Source organism: Salvelinus fontinalis, chromosome 31, assembly GCF_029448725.1.
Source record: "Salvelinus fontinalis isolate EN_2023a chromosome 31, ASM2944872v1, whole genome shotgun sequence".
Lineage (NCBI taxonomy): Eukaryota > Metazoa > Chordata > Actinopteri > Salmoniformes > Salmonidae > Salvelinus > Salvelinus fontinalis.
The window spans coordinates 24,181,504-24,200,316 of record NC_074695.1 but is presented as its reverse complement, the minus strand read 5'-3'; the positions used below and the strand labels follow the sequence as shown (position 1 = coordinate 24,200,316).

At 38.8% G+C, this 18,813-nt stretch overlaps 1 protein-coding gene across 7 annotated transcripts; it reads right to left on the bottom strand.

Moving 5' to 3' along the window:
• Nucleotides 1-1,349: 1,349 nt before the first annotated feature.
• On the bottom strand, nt 1,350-18,463 carry LOC129829905 (transcription factor 15-like). 7 transcript variants are annotated; one of them, XR_008755474.1, is made up of 8 exons: nt 18,081-18,463; nt 16,444-16,503; nt 15,260-15,464; nt 14,382-14,724; nt 14,206-14,274; nt 13,929-14,101; nt 13,669-13,811; nt 1,350-1,735 (listed from the first exon to the last, which is right to left on the bottom strand). XR_008755474.1 is itself a non-coding variant. In XM_055891905.1 (2 exons), exons 1-2 carry the CDS (start codon nt 2,982-2,984, stop codon nt 1,679-1,681), a joined length of 546 nt encoding a protein of 181 aa, XP_055747880.1. In that variant the 5' UTR covers nt 2,985-12,491; the 3' UTR covers nt 1,350-1,678. The 7 variants fall into 7 exon arrangements, 1 of the variants encoding a protein (XP_055747880.1); XR_008755471.1 differs by lacking the exon at nt 1,350-1,735 and adding an exon at nt 12,926-13,527; XR_008755473.1 differs by lacking the exon at nt 1,350-1,735 and adding an exon at nt 12,926-13,422.
• Nucleotides 18,464-18,813: the final 350 nt, after the last annotated feature.

The window sequence follows — 18,813 nt, the reverse complement described above, 5'->3', positions numbered from 1 at the left end:
TACATCTGTTGTATTCGGAGCATGTGACAAATCAAATTTGAGTTGATGTTAGCACAAGGTATAAACAGGGTTTACGACTAAGACTGAAATACAACATGGATTAAAATCTTATTAAGGATATCCAGATAAAAGTTTACTGTATGTCTGTATGTTATGACACTTTCATATACCGTAGGTACTTTAGAGTAAATACATTTTGAGAGGTTTATCCATGATCTGTTTTTTTAAGATGTAGATGGCTCCTTTCTCCTTCTCCTTCTTGTTTAGCTGTCAAGACAAAATAAACCTGCCAGAGCAGAGAACAGGCAGTCAGTCAGGATACAATGCTAAAATGACAGCTAAACAAGAAAGAGAAGGAGAAAGGAGCATGCCTCTTGGACATGCCATCCAGCTTGAAAACCATGGCTCCCAGCTTCATCCTCTTGAGGATATTTAAATGTATTTTGTACTCTCAAACCTTTGGACAGTTTTTCCCATTGTTTTGAATGCAGTAAATGTTCTTGGACCATACAGTACACACACATATATGCATTTTCCTTATATGGTTACTTTTACTCTTACTACATTTGCACACACTGTATATAGACTGTTCTATTGTGTTATTGACTGGACGTTTGTTTATCCCATGTGTAACTCTGTGTTGTTTGTGCTATTGCTTTATCTTGGCCAAGTCGCAGTTGTAAATGAGAACTTGTTCTCAACTGTTCTACCTGGTTAAATAAAGGTGAAATAAAAATACAAATGTAGGATCTTAATTTGATCACCGTGTTGCAGGAGAACTTTCCTGCAATGCAGCAAATGTAAGACTTGAAGTGTAGTTGAGGTTTAACAAGACTTCTGAAGTTGATTTTCCCTTACAAAAAATGTAAATGAATTGTAATCCACATAATATTTCACATTTCCTGTTGCTGCAGGATTATTGTCCTGCTGTAGCAAACTGGCTCAAATGAAGATGCTACATCTGTACCATCTCCAAAGGTTTTATATTGTAGTTTAAAATATATATATTATTTTTTTTGCAATCAATACGCTACCCTACATGCTTTAATTGTAAATGTTGTTTTAGTCAAGTAACATTTTCTTATAACATTTTAGCATCCTGACTGACTGCCTGTTCTCTGCTCTGGCACAGAGGTTGCCATGAGAAAATCCTTAGCAACAGAAATAAGAAACACTGAAACATCCTCCAATCTGTCTCTAATCTCTAATCCTTTCTTTCTGTGGCTGAGCATAAACTAGACAAGGAATCAACTGATTTGGTATGCCATATGATTGAGTGTCTTATAATTAACTTTTGATTGAAAATAGACAAAACTGTAACGATAGAGAAGAAATCGACATACATGAAGTTCAAAGGAAAGAAAACTAACCCTTAATAGGGGAATTTTAATTTAGATAAAAAATATATTTTATTTCAAAATGTAATACATGTACAACACAAATATCACACAGATATAAAAATCTATAAATTCTCTATCAATAAATGCACTGCATTTTTTAAAGGCTTCACATATTAGGCCTTGTTTTGTTCCATTGCCTTTCCCTCAAGTATAAATAGTCTCTGGTAACATATTCTCCAGGATGATGAATATGGTTCTGTTATGACCGGCTTTTAGTGTTCCCTGAGTTGTGGATGGGGAGTTGTGGTTCTGGTTGCTGTGGTTTATCATCTGGTGTTCTATCTGCGGCTCATCCTCAGTGAACCAATACCCCGCATTTCTTTGCCATCATTAATCTGGAAAAAATAAAGAACCATTTTAGGGGACAAAGGATAAGTGAACAATTTCCCCTTGGCACTGTATATCAGTACAACTCCAAGCAGCAGCAGCAGCAACAACAACCGCAACAACACCAATATTATAATGTATAAAGTATATGATAATAATAATAATGATGATGATGATGACGACGATATAGTACAAGCTACAATAACTTTGTTTATAACTAGTACATTACATTAATGTAATAATAATCTGTAATAAAGGTGTATTGAATATTGCATTAGACATACATTTACATCCACTTAAAAACATGCAAACAATCAATGTTTTATTTTTCAAAATAATAGACCATCCTATATTCTAAATATTTTGTTCTTCAAAAATGATATTACTTGAAACATTAGCAGTGGAAGAAACAGGCGTAATCTTAGCACACTGAATAACACATGTCATTAAAATACATTGTAAAAAATAAATGACTATACTCAATTTGAAATGAATCAATGCGCCCCTGAGAAAATTTGCATAAAAGTTTCCTTTTATGCGCGCGCTACGAGCACATCTCGAGACAGAATATATAGCACATAATATATAACATTCAAAACAAATAATTGCAACATAAGACAACAACAGCGCGATAGCCGTGTGCCTAGAGTCACTAATTGATAGCGTATTTGGCTCACTTTTGGTCATGTTTTCAAACTTTTATTTTCTACGCTGACCTAAACTTTTTTCACTTGTGCAGAATACTATTTAAGAAACGCATAAAATTACCCGCTTTCTTTGGTTGCTCAAACAGAAGGTACAGATGGTGCGAGGCTGCTTTCGGCCGCTCTCTCCTTGCGCGTAAACTGCGCCAAGACAAGGTTGTCCATCTCCATTCACGTCTCCGAGCAGCAGGGTGTTGGCGAGGTGGGAGATATAGCTGGATGCCAAGTGAAGCGTCTCAATCTTGGAGAGCTTTCTGTCCACCGGCTCAGTGGGTATAAGAGTCCGGAGTGCAGTAAATGCCATGTTGACGCTTTGTGTACGGTCGCGCTCCCTGGCATTGGCTGCGTTCCGCTGTTTCACTATTACAACACCGCTGCCTCCCGATTTTCTGGAAATCCTCCGACGTTTGTCAGCGGAGACGCAGCATCCATAGCTCTGATCCGAGCCACGGTCGCTCTCACTGCGGTTATCCTCGGCCTCGGACATCATACCCAGGTCTGGGTAGCTGATCATATGAGTCGCCATTGGCCGCAGCATGGCAAAGGTCATCATCGAAATGTTTTGGTTCTGGGCCTCTAAAACGATGGCCCAAGAAAAAGAGGAGAAACCCCAAACGAGGGACTGTTTTATGCATGGATTTTGGTGACCTAATGTAGACGAGGCCTATGTCTCTAATGTGTAGGCCTAATTATAGTTTCAAGGAGTTGTTGATTTAGAAATGTCTCGTTTTCGTCAGGCCACGTGTTTGTTCAATGTCTTGAGCATCTCTCCATAGTGTACTGGCCCACCGAGCTCTTATAGCTGGATGGGAGGAGTTGTTCAAGCCATACAATGTTCAGCCTCCAATCGAGATGTAGGCTGCAGCCTAGGCTTTACAGTAAAAGCGAATATTTCATAATACATTTTTCAATTGCCTGTACTTTTTCTGAGTATTTAATTGTATTTAAAGTATTTTAGATGTATTTTAAAATAAAAAATAACTGGCCTAGTAATGGTAATAACGAGAGGCTATTATTGTTTATGAAAAATAAAGTATTAATATTATTATATCATAAGTCCGTCATGTTAATTATTATTAAGCTATTACATGTTATTATTGCATATGCATATCACATTTTAAAGTTAGTTTATTTTTTTAAATGTTTTCTTTACATGATCACTAATGGGGCTTGAGAAGGGTTTACAAGTAGTTTAGACAGTTAATCTCTGAAACCAAGAACTAAATTATGTTACGTGTGTCTGTCCACGAAAGATTAATAGACAGTAATGTATATGCTAAATGTGTGATCATGTTGTTGCTTGCCAAATAGTGAATGTATATCATGATAAATCATTGTTTATTTATATTTATTGATTCATTGCTTATCTCCAGAATTTATTACAAACAGAATTTTGGAGGCTTAGAATTTTGAGAAAGTAGGCCTACTGTTTCTCTCAGTGGCACAAACAGCTTCTGTTAGTCCATTGGATACTGGAGCTGTAGTCCATAAGGTGGAGAGGTTTTACTAAACACTGCATCGCCTAAATGCCAATGTGCAACCACCCTTCAAATTTGAGTAAAACAATTAGCTAACATTGCTGACACACAATAGGCATATCATTTCATAAAATAATATAGGCTTATAAATATTATAGGCAATAATATAATATATAATTAACAATTCATCAATGTATGAAGGAATAATTAACATAAATATGTACTGTATAAACTGTCAGATGAGCTATGCCCTAGTTTATCAAGGACAGAAATAAAAAATGTACACTTTTTTGGTCAAATGAAAATTCTCAATGTGACTGGGTCTACACCTATTCATAAACAACATCACCCTCAGTAGCTAACCTACTCTCGCCCCATGCTGAGGGTTTTCTTGGGAGGGTGGGAGAAAGTGAAGTGTTGAGTAAATAAACGTTGAGCAGATGTCCGTGGGTGAACCAGGGACACTCGTCCACTTTCTGGGTCCAGCTTTGACAGTCACCTAAGGGCAGCTTTCACAAACATGTGTCCACCACCCCCTGCCTGCCAACCAACACATCAAACCAGCACTATATGCCTCAGCTGCATCAACAATGCTAACCCACCAGACCAGACATCCAAGCCCACTTTATAAACTCTTAGAAAAAAAAAAAGGTACTATCTAGAACCTAAAATGGTTCTTCGGCTGTCCCCATAGAACCTTTTGAATAACCCTTTTGGGTTCAATGAAGTACCCTTTCCACATAGGTTTCTATATTGAACCAAAAAGGGTTTTTACCTAAAACCAAAATGAGTTCTACCAGGAACCAAAAATGGTTATCTTATGGGGAAAGCCGAAGAACCATTTTGGAACCCTTTTTTCTGAGAGTGTAATGAAGTACTGACTGAGGAGTTATTAGGAGGACAGGGCATGACAAGGACAATGACCCAAAATACTTTCTTACTTTAGTAAGGCCTTATCGCGCCAAGTGGTGCCCTCTGTTGACCCACAATAAGTACTTTTTATGTTTAAAGTTGATGTAAATTACTCCATAAATGTCATATGCTGTATACAAGTCTGTAAATACACTCTTCTCCCTACGGACATTTGAAGCAGGGAACTGTACAGGGAGAACTAATTAATGGAGTAATTTAATCTCTGTGGAAAAAAAATCTGTGGTCATAAATAAATATATTTTAAATAAGCCTAATTGTCAGTGTGTGCTATCCAAACTAGTGTGTCACTAGCGTTACAATCTTACAGAGCCATATGGTGAAAAAACACTTGATGGTTTCATTTCAGAGAGATAAAAACAAAGAGAGTTGCACACTCCATATGTATAACCTCCCAGTAATTTATTGGATAAAAAAACACCAATGTTTCAGCATCACTGTGCCTTTTTCAGGGTAATTTCAAATAAAAAATGCTATATATATCCACCTCACTCTCAGAGAAATAAGAAGTACTGCTAGGATTTACACAGTCAAATGTAAAAAAATAACTACATTTTTCATAAAGAAAAGTACAAATGATACATGTGACATTACTATTAAAAATAATAATAATAATAATGCAATTCAGTAAAATGAGATCTGTATATAAAATATTTACATTTTAGTCATTTAGCTGATGTTCTTATCCAGAGCAACTTACCTTAAGTGCATTCATCTTAAGATAGCTAGGTGAGACATATACACAAATATACTGTATGCAAACATCCCTTTCCAGCTATGAAATGGATATATAGTGTTGCAAAAAAAAACATTTTCATACACATCTAAAATCTATTAATAAAAAATATCAGAACAGTAATATTTGACACACACATGAAGGTACCCATAAGCAATCATTTTTGATGAAATGTTAAGCCATGCATATGAACAACACTAATTTCTCAAGGCTCTTAATTGTCCACCCGGAGGAAGTGTTGACATTTATCCATGGTCGTGAGCTCATTGGTTTCATCCCCTGAAGAGGCCTCTTATTCAGCCTGCGGATAACATTGGAACTGAAAATACGCTTAGTGTCAGAGAAGAGAGAACTTCAAACTGTCTTTATCCATGCTGACCAACATACATATTTTAGAGATCATCCCTCACTGAGTCTCACTGAACCCTATAGAAAAGGTCAGGCATAAGAACATACTAAAGATGGACAAAAAGCATATTCATGTGTAGTGTGGATGTTTTCCCATTACTATTTTGTTGTTCTTGCAGATAAGGCAAGACTATTTGACACGTATGTCTTGCTAAAAATAATATGGCATGGGCATAGCAATTTAAGTATTTAACTACACTAGACACCAACTACTTAGTATACGTTTTAAGCCGACTATATGAAAAATCTGTAGATGTGCCCTTGAGCAAGTGACTTAACCCTAATTGCTCCTGTAAAAATCTCTGGATAAGACCGTCTGCTAATTGACTAACACCTTGAAAATGCAAGACAGAGAAGTGATTTATCTTGCACATTTTTCTGGCTTAAAATTAAATAAATAAAAGGTTGGTTAGGCATGATTGATGGACAGATTCTGAATAAGAGTCTACTCTTAGGGCAAAAACTTTTAGGGCAACATACTGTAGATCCATTGTGTTTGTCAAAATTGCTCAAGCTCAGTAAATTTGGTTGGGAATCATTGATGGACAGCAATATTCAAATCTGGGCTATGATTTTCAAGCAAATGTAAGTCAGGACTGAGACTGGACCATTCAGGAACACTCAACACCTATTGGAAAGCCATTCTGGTGTGCCTTTGGTATTACATTTGTGTAATTGTCCTGCTGAAAATGTTAACTATATCCCAGGGTTAGGTATTCAGAAGACTGAGGCAGGCTTTCCTCTAACTTTTCATCTGGGCTTTGACACTTCCATATTTATTTTGATCCTGACAAACTCCCAAGTCCCTTCCAGTAACAAGCATACCCATAACATGATGCTGCCATCACAATACTTGAAAATACAGAGGATCAACAACTTTGCATTCACTCCACATGACTGGCCTGTATGACAAAGTGAAAAGAAGGAAGCTTGTGTTAAAGTAACTGTCAATTGTTTCCAGAGTTGTATGAAACATGATCTGTAATAATTACAATATGAGTGAAATACAGTACCAGTCAAAAGTTTGGACACACCTACTCATTCAAGGATTTTTCTTTATGTTTACTATTTTCTACATTGTATAGTGAATACAGAAAAACTATGAAATAACACATATGGAATAATGTAGTAACCAAAAAAGTGTTAAACAAATCAAAATATATTTTATATTTGAGATTCTTCACCCTTTGCCTTGATGACAGCTTCGAACACTCTTGGCATTCTCTCAGCCAGCTTCACGAGGAATGCTTTTCCAACAGTCTTGAAGGAGTTCCCACATATGCTGAGCCCTTGTTGGCTGCTTTTCCTTCACTCTGCGGTCCAACTCATCCCAAACCATCTCAATTGGGTTGAGGTCAGGTGATTGAGGAGGCCAGGTCATCTGATGCAGCACTTCGTCACTCTCCTTCTTGGTCAAAGCACCCATACACCGCCTGGAGGTGTGATTTGGGTCATTGTCCTGTTGAAAAACAAATGACAGTCCCACTAAGCGCAAACCAGATGGGATGGCGTATCGCTGCAGAATGCTGTGGTAGCCATGCTGGTTAAGTGTGCCTTAAATTCTAAATGAATCAGAGACTGTCAACAGCAAAGCACTTCCACACCATCACACCTCCTCCTCCATGCTTCACGGTGGGAACCACACATGCGGAGATCATCCGTTCACCTACTCTGCATCTCATAAAGACACAGCGGTTGGAACCAAAAATCTGACATTTGGACTCATCAGACCAAAGGACAGATTTCCACTGGTCTAATGTCCATTGATTGTGTTTCTTGGCCTAAGCAAGTCTCTTCTTATTATTGGAGTCCTTTAGTAGGGGTTTCTTTGCAGCAATTCGACCATGAAGGCCTGATTTACGCAATCTCCTCTGAACAGTTGATGTTGACACGTGTCTGTTACTTGAACTCTGTGAATTATTTATTTGGGTTGCAATCTGAGGTGCAGTTAACTCTAACTTAACTCTGGGAGTTCCTTTCCTGTGGCGGTCTTCATGAGAGCCAGTTTCATTTTAATGGCTGATGGTTTTTCCACCTACACTTGAAGAAACGTTTAAAGTTCTTGACATTTTCCGAATTGACTTACCTTCATGTATTAAAGTAATGATAGACTGTCATCTCTCTTTGCTTATTTGATCTGTTCTTGCCATAATATGGACTTAGTCTTTTACCAAATAGGGCTATCTTCTGTATACCACCCCCCTACCATGTGAAAACACCACTGATTGGCTAAAATGCATTAAGGAAAGAAATTCCACAAATTAACTTTTAACAAGGCACACCTGTTAATTGAAATGCATTCCAGGTGACTATCTCATGAAGCTGGTTGAGAGAATGCCAAGCGTGTGCAAAGCTGTCATCAGGGACTGGGGAGTTTGTAAGCATCAAAAGAAATACCAAAGGAGCAAAGCCCAGGTAAAAAGTGAGAGGAAACCCTGCCCCAGTCTTCCGAATACCTAACCCTGGGATAGAGTTGTATTTTCTAGCGGGACACTACATTGTACTACTTTGTACTATTATGTTGCTGTTACTACCACTATGCTGCTGTTCATTGATTATTGATTGCCATTACTATTAGTATTTAACTATTCATCCTGCTACTGGTCACTATTACATGTATATAATGACTTTGTGATTTTGCCATAGTGATTTTGCTATTGTTATCGAACGCTATCCATTTGTGTTTTTTGTATGCTATTTTAATATGAGAATTAACCAATGATATCAAGCCATACCCAGCCATGATTACAGACAGCTGTGTGTCTTTTGACACTGTATAAATGAGTAATTCCGCAGTGTCTGTCATTATTCCCTGATGAAGACAGCTTGTCTGTCGAAACGTTGGACATAAATATTTTTGTATCTGAGCTCCTAGAGTGTGCGTCTCGCCTTTATTTTTTACATGTATATATTACCATTAATATATTACCATAAATATTTAAATATTCCTGCTACCAGTTACTTTTCAGCCCTGTTTACATGTATATCCACCTATCACTTCTAAACTAAAACCCTAGCACACATGTACACACAAACCCACCACTTATTCTGCTGTCATACTGTTAAATATATTATTATTATTTATCATGCTACCAATCACTTTCTCCTAAATCCCTGCCTACATGTACATCTCTACCTCAAATACTCCAGTATAACTACATATTGTACATTTGGTACTGGCACTAACAATGAATATTGCTTCCTCTCTTATTTCTCGTGTTGTTGTTTTTTTTAATGTATTAGTTATACTATTTTGAATTCTGCACTGTTGGGTGGGGCTTGCATGTTAAGAATTACACTGTACTTGTGCATGTGACAAATTAGACTTGAATTACACAAATTGTAATGCCGAAGACACACCAGAATGGCTTTCCAAGAGGTGTTGAGTGTTCCTGACTGGTCCATTTGCTTGAAAATCAGAGACAAGGTTTGAATATTGCTGTCCATCAATGATTCCCAACCAAATTTACTGAGCTTGAGCAATTTTGACAAACACAATGGATCTACAGTATGTTTCCCTAAGAGTAGAATCTTATTCAAAACGATTCACAGCTGTAACGGCTGCCAAAGGTGCTTCCACCAAGTATTAACTCTGGGGTGTGAAGACATACACAATCAATAGATCTTTGTTCATTAAAATTTTATTAATTAGGATTTTTTTAAATAATTTCTTTCACTTGAAAGATCAGTAGAATTTTTTTAAATTAAAGATTCCTGTGTGGAATTGGGTACTGGGAGGAAAATATAAATTATATAGGGTTCTTAGGCTGCGTTTTCACATGGAGCCCAAATCTGATATTTTGCCCAAAACTGGTCTGACCAATCAGATCAATTCTTCTGGGCAAAAGATAAGAACTGAGGTTCCTGTGAGGTCATATTTTTATTTCACAACTGGACTGAATCATGTTGCAGACTTACCAGTGATGAAGAAGAGCCAGCCATAAACATAGAACACATTTCTTTGGATATCTCTCTGCATACTATGTTTTCATTCAAAATGAACTGTTAGCAGTAGCAGCAACAGAGCAAGAATGTGATCACTATGCAACTTTGTCTCCAAATAAAACATGTCCTACCACTCCACCCCCTCCATGAACCCTCTTAAGTAACAGGTGCCATCTCCAAAGAACAAAACAAAAATCTAACAAAATAATGAATATGGATTTTGTGTTTCAAAACCCTGTGAGAATATGGTTACTTCCAGACAGTGAGGGAGCAACAGGAAATCGCTTCACATGCAACAATTCTTTGGAGAGATGTAGTCCTTTAGGGCTACTCAGCAAAGGCTGCCACCAGTCTCCCTTCACTTCCTCCATGGTCGCAGAGGGAGGGGAAGAGGCAGGTCTGCGCTCACAAAGACTAGAGATATGGAAAGACGGAGACCCTTATCTTGTTGTAGTGATCTACAATGGACTGATCTTTAATCACCATCTCCTTTTTTTATGGCTACCTTCCTTTAGATCAGAGGCTTTACTTGAGAACCTACTGTAGACGGGAGCCATAATAATCAGAGCATTTTGTCTGTGTCACCCTGAGTGATCTAACAGCAACACTTATCAAGCAAGGCCACATTCAATGCAAGGTCATTTTTTGTGTGCCATCAATACATACACCGTTGAACTTACATAAAGCTACATACCAATGCGATGCACTTCTTTGTTCTTGAAGACAATATACTGACATTTTGCCCCTGGAGATATACAGAACTATTGCCCCTAAATGGACAGAAATAATATCCAGAAATGACCTCAAAGCGGTTTCATGTCAAACACTTATCTGAAGGTCAAAGAGAAAATGGAAAACAGGCCTGGAGGAAGAATTTTCTTCCTTATGAATTCACCTTTGGACCTGCATCCCCTGAGAAAGCCTATAGCACCTCCTCATACCTGACCCTCTATGGCAAACACAACCTAGAGGTTAGGAAGTTAAGAGGCATATTTTTTACCAACTGAGGCTGACTGGGTAAGACCAATGGCACACAGAAATGAAAGGGGGCATGCATGCCTCAAAGCCTCATCTCAAAATAGCATCCTGTAGTGTGGAGCGAATTAACCGTTTAACTACTTTTACAGTCAGTCTGATCTGGAGTGTGGAGGCACTCTGTTCACATTACACCTGACCATTGACCTGTACAACATCCTGTCCATCAGCTCATATCACATACTTTGTTTGTGTACCACTTGTGCGGTGACGGCTTTTTTGAGAGCAAGTAATTTTTTGATATCGCTGGATGTGAAGACGGTACAAACAGTAGAACTTTTCTTTGGTTTGGAGGTCTAGCACAACTGTACTGTGACTGTGGTTAGCATGTCAGGTGCTAACGGTAGTGAAATTGATTGTTATAATGATGAGAATTCCAGTGAGGATCAACCTGTTACATCTGTTGTAAGTAGGAAGAACAGAAACAAAAATGTATTGTAATGAGGGCTGAATACTGCTGGGGAACTGAGTGGTGCTGAAAGTAAAGGACTGCTATAAAACATAGGCCTACTCTAGAAAAGGAGAATGTACAGTAGAAGAGAGCTACAAAGTATGGTTGTTTTCCCTGAACCATCAAACAAAAGCACCGTCATCCTATTCAGTTGACAAAAGAAATTCAGCGAGAGAAAGGGATGTTTAAGGTTTCCAAAGTTTTGGGATTTGGCAAAGTATTGATTTATGCAAACGGTAAAATGCAGCAGGAGAACATTTGAAGTTAGAATCGCTTAATGAGGGTCGGGTGAAATGCCATATCCCTGGTGCTAAGGCCAAACTTAGGAGGCTGGGACACCACTGTCAATACCCATGGAAGAAGTTATGACTTCTTTGAATGTTGGGAAAGTAACGGAACAAAAAAGGATGTAAAGCAAAAAGAGAGGCAGTCGAGTGGACACAACAACGGTACTGCTAAACTTAGAATAGATATTGCCAACCAGAGTACAGCTAGGAATGCTAAACAGAATATGTACGATCTCCAGTTCTGTGATTTAAGTGCCAAAGGATGGGGCATGTTGCTAATGTGTTCAAAGGTAAAATTAGATGTGCAAAGTGTGGGGGGGATCATGAGTATGGAAAATGAGGATATAATCCTGAAGTTAAATGTTGCAACTGTGATGGTGAGCATAGTGCAGCATACGTTTTTAAAAAATGGAAGCGCAGAGGTACAAACAAATAATGTATCATATGCAGAGGCTGTTTGGGCAATGAACAAGCCTTTTGATCTAAATGCGCTAACATTTACATATTGTCCTCAGCCTAGTGTCAATGTGACATTTGAGCGTAAATGCTTGGTTACAGCGAAATCCATGGTTGTAAATTGTACAGACTTCATAGCCTTCTTGTATAGAGCAATCAATATGGGCCATATGAAAAAAAGGACTACACAAATAATGGAAGTAGTGAATGCAGCCCAAGAAATACAGAACATTACTGAAGTTTTTGTACCCTTGATAAATTGGATGTAGAATCATAATCCAAATGATCATCAGGAACAGAATAAGAACACTGTAAAACTTTCCCCTGTAAATGTATAGCATTATACAGGCACCACAGTTGCCAGTTTAATACTGTAATTTTGCTTTACAGCAGTGATGGTGTAATATTGTTTACAGTACTATTTTCCTTACTGTAAAAAAATTTAACAGCATTCCTGCTGTAAATTTAGAGCAAGGATGCTGTAATACAGTATGTAACATATTACAGCATCCATGCTGTAAATGTACAGTAAAGATGCTGTAATATGTTTTACAGTAAGGAAAAATCATACTGTAAACTATTTTACAGCATCACTGCTGCAAAGCAAAATTACAGTATTAAACTGGCAACTGTGGTGCCAGTATAATGCTGTACATTAACAGGGAAATATTTACAGTAATATATAATTATTTTACAGTACTAAGCAGCATTGCAGGTTGTCTTAAGACAGCTCCCTGAAATGTAATATTGTAAGAAAAACAATACGTGTACAAATATATATATTTATTCAAATTCATAACATGAATTGCACTTTAACCAAAAATAACAACATTTGAAAAGAGCAACATTACAACTCCAGATAGTAGGGGAGAGAAAGAGACAGAGATACAGTGATAAGAACATTGACAAATACTGGCCAATAATGTACTTCACCATACACAAACCAAAACATCAGAATAAGTCATTCTTGAAAATACAGGATTATGTAAAAAAATCTATATAAAAAAAAAAATCTAAACAGATCAATGAAAAATAGGAAAACAGTTTAAAAGGGAGACATTTTCACAAAAAACTATAACAAGAAGTGCTTGCCTGCCTGTCTTTGAGAGAGAGAGATCGAGAGAGAAAGGGGTTGAGAGAAAACAATGATAGAGAGGAGCGAGCAGAGCTAGACTGGAGCCAGAGAAGCACGCTACCGCAAGCCAACACAGGCTCAAGCAGGCGCAAGCAGATCATTTGCTGACCCAAACCGCATGGCAGGATTTCTGAGAGAATGAGAGACGCAAACAAGTCTTGAATAAATTTCGGTGGCGTGCAGATTATCACCCCAACCTTTGAAACTCTGATCCTTCTTAGCTCTGATACGTCAACTAGGAGAAACATGGAAATTGAAAGAATAGAAAGAGTGATTGCTATTACTATCACTACTATTACTCACTGGGTAAAAAGGCAGATGACAACTGACAAATAAAGTTAGTGTTCATCAGGTTTGTGTGTGTTTGTGTACTTACCATGTTGGAGTTCTCTCAAACTCACTCAAACTCCTTCAGGTCTGCGAGAAAGCGCGTAACATGTGGGTCAATTGGCAATGGCTTCCTCTGAACGACCTTTCCGGTTTTGCGGCTCACTCCTGCTTTCGCTGTGCATTTGGTTCCTTCAACATAGAATATATTAAAATCATTTGAGGCATTGAAAAAAATAACAATTAGAATATCATTGCAATGTAACTAACAAATGCTAAATGTAACATCAATGAATGTTCAATGCTTACCTCTGTATCGGCTCCAAGGTTGCAGAGGCCGACTCCTGGTATTCTATGTTAAATTCATAGAAAGTGCTGAAGAGCACAGAGGGCAGCAGGAAAGTTGGACTCACTGTCCATAACACAGACCACTCTCCCCTCAATCGACACCATCCATTTTGAGGAACCCAATAGAGTATTTCCTGAAATACACAAAAGTAAGGGTGTTGGTGTATACTTACTAGACATCTCTAGATAGCTACCACAATACATTTCTGTTCCACCTTAAATCAAATAAGTGTATTACCAAGCATGATAGCCTTTTTGTGTCTGGCAAAGGAATTTGCGCCTCGACATCAACCCGAGTTGCAGTGACCTAAAATCAAAAAACATAAAAAATATTAAAATCATTGTGTAAAAACAGTACAGTATAAACACAATTAATCATATAAACTTTATAAGTATAAAAACACTATTCCTTACATCTGCCAAGAGGAACAGAGACTCGTTCATCAACAAAAGAAAGGCAGCAGTGGCTGTTAGATAGTCATTGCCTTTGATGTAACCGTCAATTTCATTCAGCAGGCACTGGATCCCTCTTCTCAACTTGGTCTTTTGGCGTTTAAAAAAGTTGACAGTTCTCTTACCCTTGTTCAGGAGAGCTTGAGTCAGGCGACTGTCAATCACGATGCCAGTGAGGGTATTGAAGTGGTCGCATAGTCATAACTTGGTGAAAAGGAAAGGCCACTGTTCATGGAGGTCACTGATGCTTGGAGAAGGACAAGTGTACTATCCATTGTTACAGATCCTATCCATTCTTCATTTTCTTAAAAAAAAAAAAAATACAAAGAAAAAAACTCTGTTAGGCTATGCGCTGCACTCCATACCAGCACAAGAGGACAAACAAACAATTTACAGAAACATTTGTATATTTTTGTACTTATGTATTTTTGTAATTTCCGTCCCTTTTATTGCATATGCCTCGCTCCATCATAGCATAAACCATTTATTTTGAGGGCAAACAAACTATTTACAGAACCTTTTAACCTTGTGTGTGAATTTGCACTCTTAGAAAAAAGGGTTCCGAAAGGGTTCTTTAGCTGTCCCCACAGGAGAACCCTTTTTGGTTCCAGGTAGAACCGTTTTGAGTTCCATGTAGAACCCTCTGTGGAAAGGGTTCTACATAGAACCCATAAGAGTTCTACCTGGAACCAAAAGGGTTATACATGTACCTATAATCAAAAAGGGATCTTCAAAGGGTTCTCTTATGGGGCCAGCCAAATAACCATTTTAGGTTCTAGATAGCACCTTTTTTCATAACAATCACATAAATATGTTACATTTATCAATCATGATCTCACCTCTTTGGTTGAAGCACTGAAGCAATTCCAGGCACTATATTGGCATCAAACGGTATTTTATGTCCTCCGGCTGAACATATTCAAGGTTGTTAATATTCTCCACTCCAACATCTGCCCTCAGATGCTCCGACAAAGATCTCATCATCTCGGTCTCCAACTCGGGCAATTGATGTTTATTGCATCTTGAAGACCCTGCATGCCTACACTGGTTTAAGGAGAACACACTGAGTGATGCAGGGAAACCTGACACTTTATAAATTGGTAGTGGGTAATAATTACTCAGATTATCTTCATTAACACACACAAAATTAATCAGAGGATCTGGTATAAAATGAACCCGAGATCAACCACTGACACAGACTGATACACCCCAACAATTAAATGGACCTGTGATTCTGTGACCAGAATCAGTGAGATCTTTCCAAATGTGTATCCGTCATCATTTTCCAACATTACAATAAGGCCTTTAGTGTATGTTATTACACCTCTGCAGTACTTTGCTTTGTGAACACCTTTGACTGTCCAGCTCCCTGAATGGCATTGTTATATAACTGCTCCTCAAATTAATACACCACACCAACAACGTCAATGCTATGTGGAAACAATTGGCCGCTGCATAAGTAAGATTGGAGTAACTGGTGGCTCTCAGACAAGTTTTCTGGCACACTCCTTGAAGTAGGAGTGCTTGCTATCAAACCTCAGTGTCCACAAACGAATGAGTCGCCCAAATTGCAGGATGTGGTCGGGGTAGGATAACAAGTAGTGATGCTTTGGTGCAAGGGCACTCTATCCCACAAGCAAAACTGTAGTTCGCAACATTTCTATGTTTTTTTTAACGAGTAATGAATGCTTTAATATTTAGGAAACAGAAATTGCAGGATTTACACCTGTACATTCCCAATATAAAGTTACTTCCAGCTACCAGTCAGCTTGCAATATGAAAATTAACTACCCCCAGCCACCAAATTGCATGAACACACCAAAAGAGCTATCAAGCTATATGTTACTATGCAACTCATGCCAACCACACAATCTAAACAAAATAATTATAGACTACAAGGCTAAATAAAATATCAGTCTGTGCCTGAGGTTTCAGATATCATTAATTGTACTTTGTTTAATTAATGGTTGGATAAGGATCACTTCTGAAAGATTAGCAAAAGCTCGAGGAAAATTAAACTCACGCGGGGAAATGCCACGACCATCTCCCTGGATAATGGCTGCTAGCAAGCTAACCACACAATCTGAAGAAAACGAAAATAAAATAACTTTAATATCCTGCAGGGTAAAATATCAATCTGTGCCTGTTGCTGAATTTCTTAATTTAATGGACTAATAAGGATAACAAAAACATAGGGGGAATATTCCACTACACGTTCGCTAAATCACACGGTGCGTGTGATTGAATAGACTGACTAGAGCTAACGTTAACCAGAGATATTTAGAGAAAGGTGTCCAATGGAGTTCGCCATCTCTTAGCTATAACTAACGTTAGCAAGCACCTTTCATCTGAGAGCTTCCATTCCCCTCATTCCAACTACAGAACCACCCAAAGAGTATACATCCCAAGACAAAATGTCAGTCCGTGCCTGCTGACAAACTAAAGGTGTATTCGACATAGCTTAGACGAACTGTATTTTTGTCCGGTGAAGCCTACGACCACTTTGCCACCAATAGCGTTAGCACCATGTCACCCATGTCATGCATCCACAGGTTAAGTAGCCTATCCAAAGAAACACACATATGGATTTCTGCACGTTGTTAATACTGAAATGATTCGCTCTATAGCTACATTATCACTGATTATTTTACCCACAAGAAAAATCAACGCAACAGACCGACATGTCAAATTGGCTATAGTATACGGTTAGCTAACCCAATCCAAACGAATTAACGTTAGCCAGCTAGATAACGTTAGTAGTGTAACGGATGTGAAATGGCTAGCTAGTTAGCGGGTACGCGCTAGTAGCGTTTCAATCAGTTACGTCACTTGCTCTGAGACTTAAGTAGGGTTTCCCCTTGCTCTGCAAGGGCCGCGGCCTTTGTGGAGCGATGGGTAACGACCGTGCTTCGTGGGCGACCGTCGTTGATGTGTGCAGAGGGTCCCTGGTTCGCGCCCGTGTCGGGGCGAGGGGACGGTTTAAAGTTATACTGTTACATTGATGCTGTTGACCCGGATCACTGGTTGCTGCGGAAAAAGGAGGAGGTTGAAAGGGGGGTGAGTGTAACGGATGTGAAATGGCTAGCTAGTTAGCGGGTGCGCGCTAGTAGCATTTCAATCAGTTACGTCACTTGCTCTGAGACTTAAGTAGTGTTGCCCCTTGCTTTGCAAGGGCCGCGGCCTTTGTGGAGCGATGGGTAACGACCGTGCTTCGTGGGCGACCGTCGTTGATGTGTGCAGAGGGTCCCTGGTTCGCGCCCGTGTCGGGGCGAGGGGACGGTTTAAAGTTATACTGTTACATTGATGCTGTTGACCCGGATCACTGGTTGCTGCGGAAAAGGAGGAGGTTGAAAGGGGGGTGAGTGTAACGGATGTGAAATGGCTAGCTAGTTAGCGGGTACGCGCTAGTAGCGTTTCAATCAGTTACGTCACTTGCTCTGAGACTTAAGTAGGGTTTCCCCTTGCTCTGCAAGGGCCGCGGCCTTTGTGGAGCGATGGGTAACGACCGTGCTTCGTGGGCGACCGTCGTTGATGTGTGCAGAGGGTCCCTGGTTCGCGCCCGTGTCGGGGCGAGGGGACGGTTTAAAGTTATACTGTTACAGTAGCTTAGTTAAGAAAACCTGCAGTAGGTATATCGAAGTATATGGAATTAGTACATACCTAGCAGCTGCTCAAAAAAATATTTAGGCGACTTTTCCACGAAAATACAAAATAAAATAGCTCGAGTAGAACAGAAAGCTAATTTCCTCATGAGTCTTCCCTCACAGACCGTTTGGCCCGGAGCATCGCATTAGTGTCGCTTCTCAGGGCAGGCATGGTTGTACATAGATTCGAGTCGCGTCGGGAACATTGTTAGCATTTTACCTTTACCTAATTATCCTAACCTGCTGCGTTAATTATCGTAACCTGCTAAGAAAAGTAACTTCTGCTAGTCAAAACCGGCAGACCTGCCCTGAGAACAGACTTTGTTTCAACTATGAGATATAACTCACTTTCTCTCTCACACTCACACACCACAGACCGTTTTGCGCCGCCCACTGCAGCACTGTTCGGGTACTACTGTAAAGAAATACAGTAAGTTAGAGTACTTTTTACAGGAGGTTTACAATTACAGTTAATAACAGTATTTTTCAGCATTTTACCCATAATGCAGTGCAATCTACAGCATTAATGCTGTTTAACACATTTAAGGTATTTACTGTGCCTTCCACAGTGTTTTACTGTTGAAATTACAGAAAAGTCTTACAGTGTAGTTGTATTATGGTTTTTATCATCCTACAATGGAATGCTTGAAGCCTTATTGTCAATGGTCAAGAGTTTAAGAAATGTTTAATTGATTTAGAGATGAAACCTGATGTGATATGTGTTCAAGAAACGTGGCTTAGATCACATC

Coding starts and splice junctions, on each gene's coding strand:
- LOC129829905 (XM_055891905.1), bottom strand. CDS start 2,984: ATGATGACCTTTGCCATGCTGCGGCCAATGGCGACTCATATGATCAGC. Junction 1,736..2,495: donor TGAGCAACCAAAGAAAGCGG/GTAATTTTATGC, acceptor TATTTTTTCCAG/ATTAATGATGGCAAAGAAAT.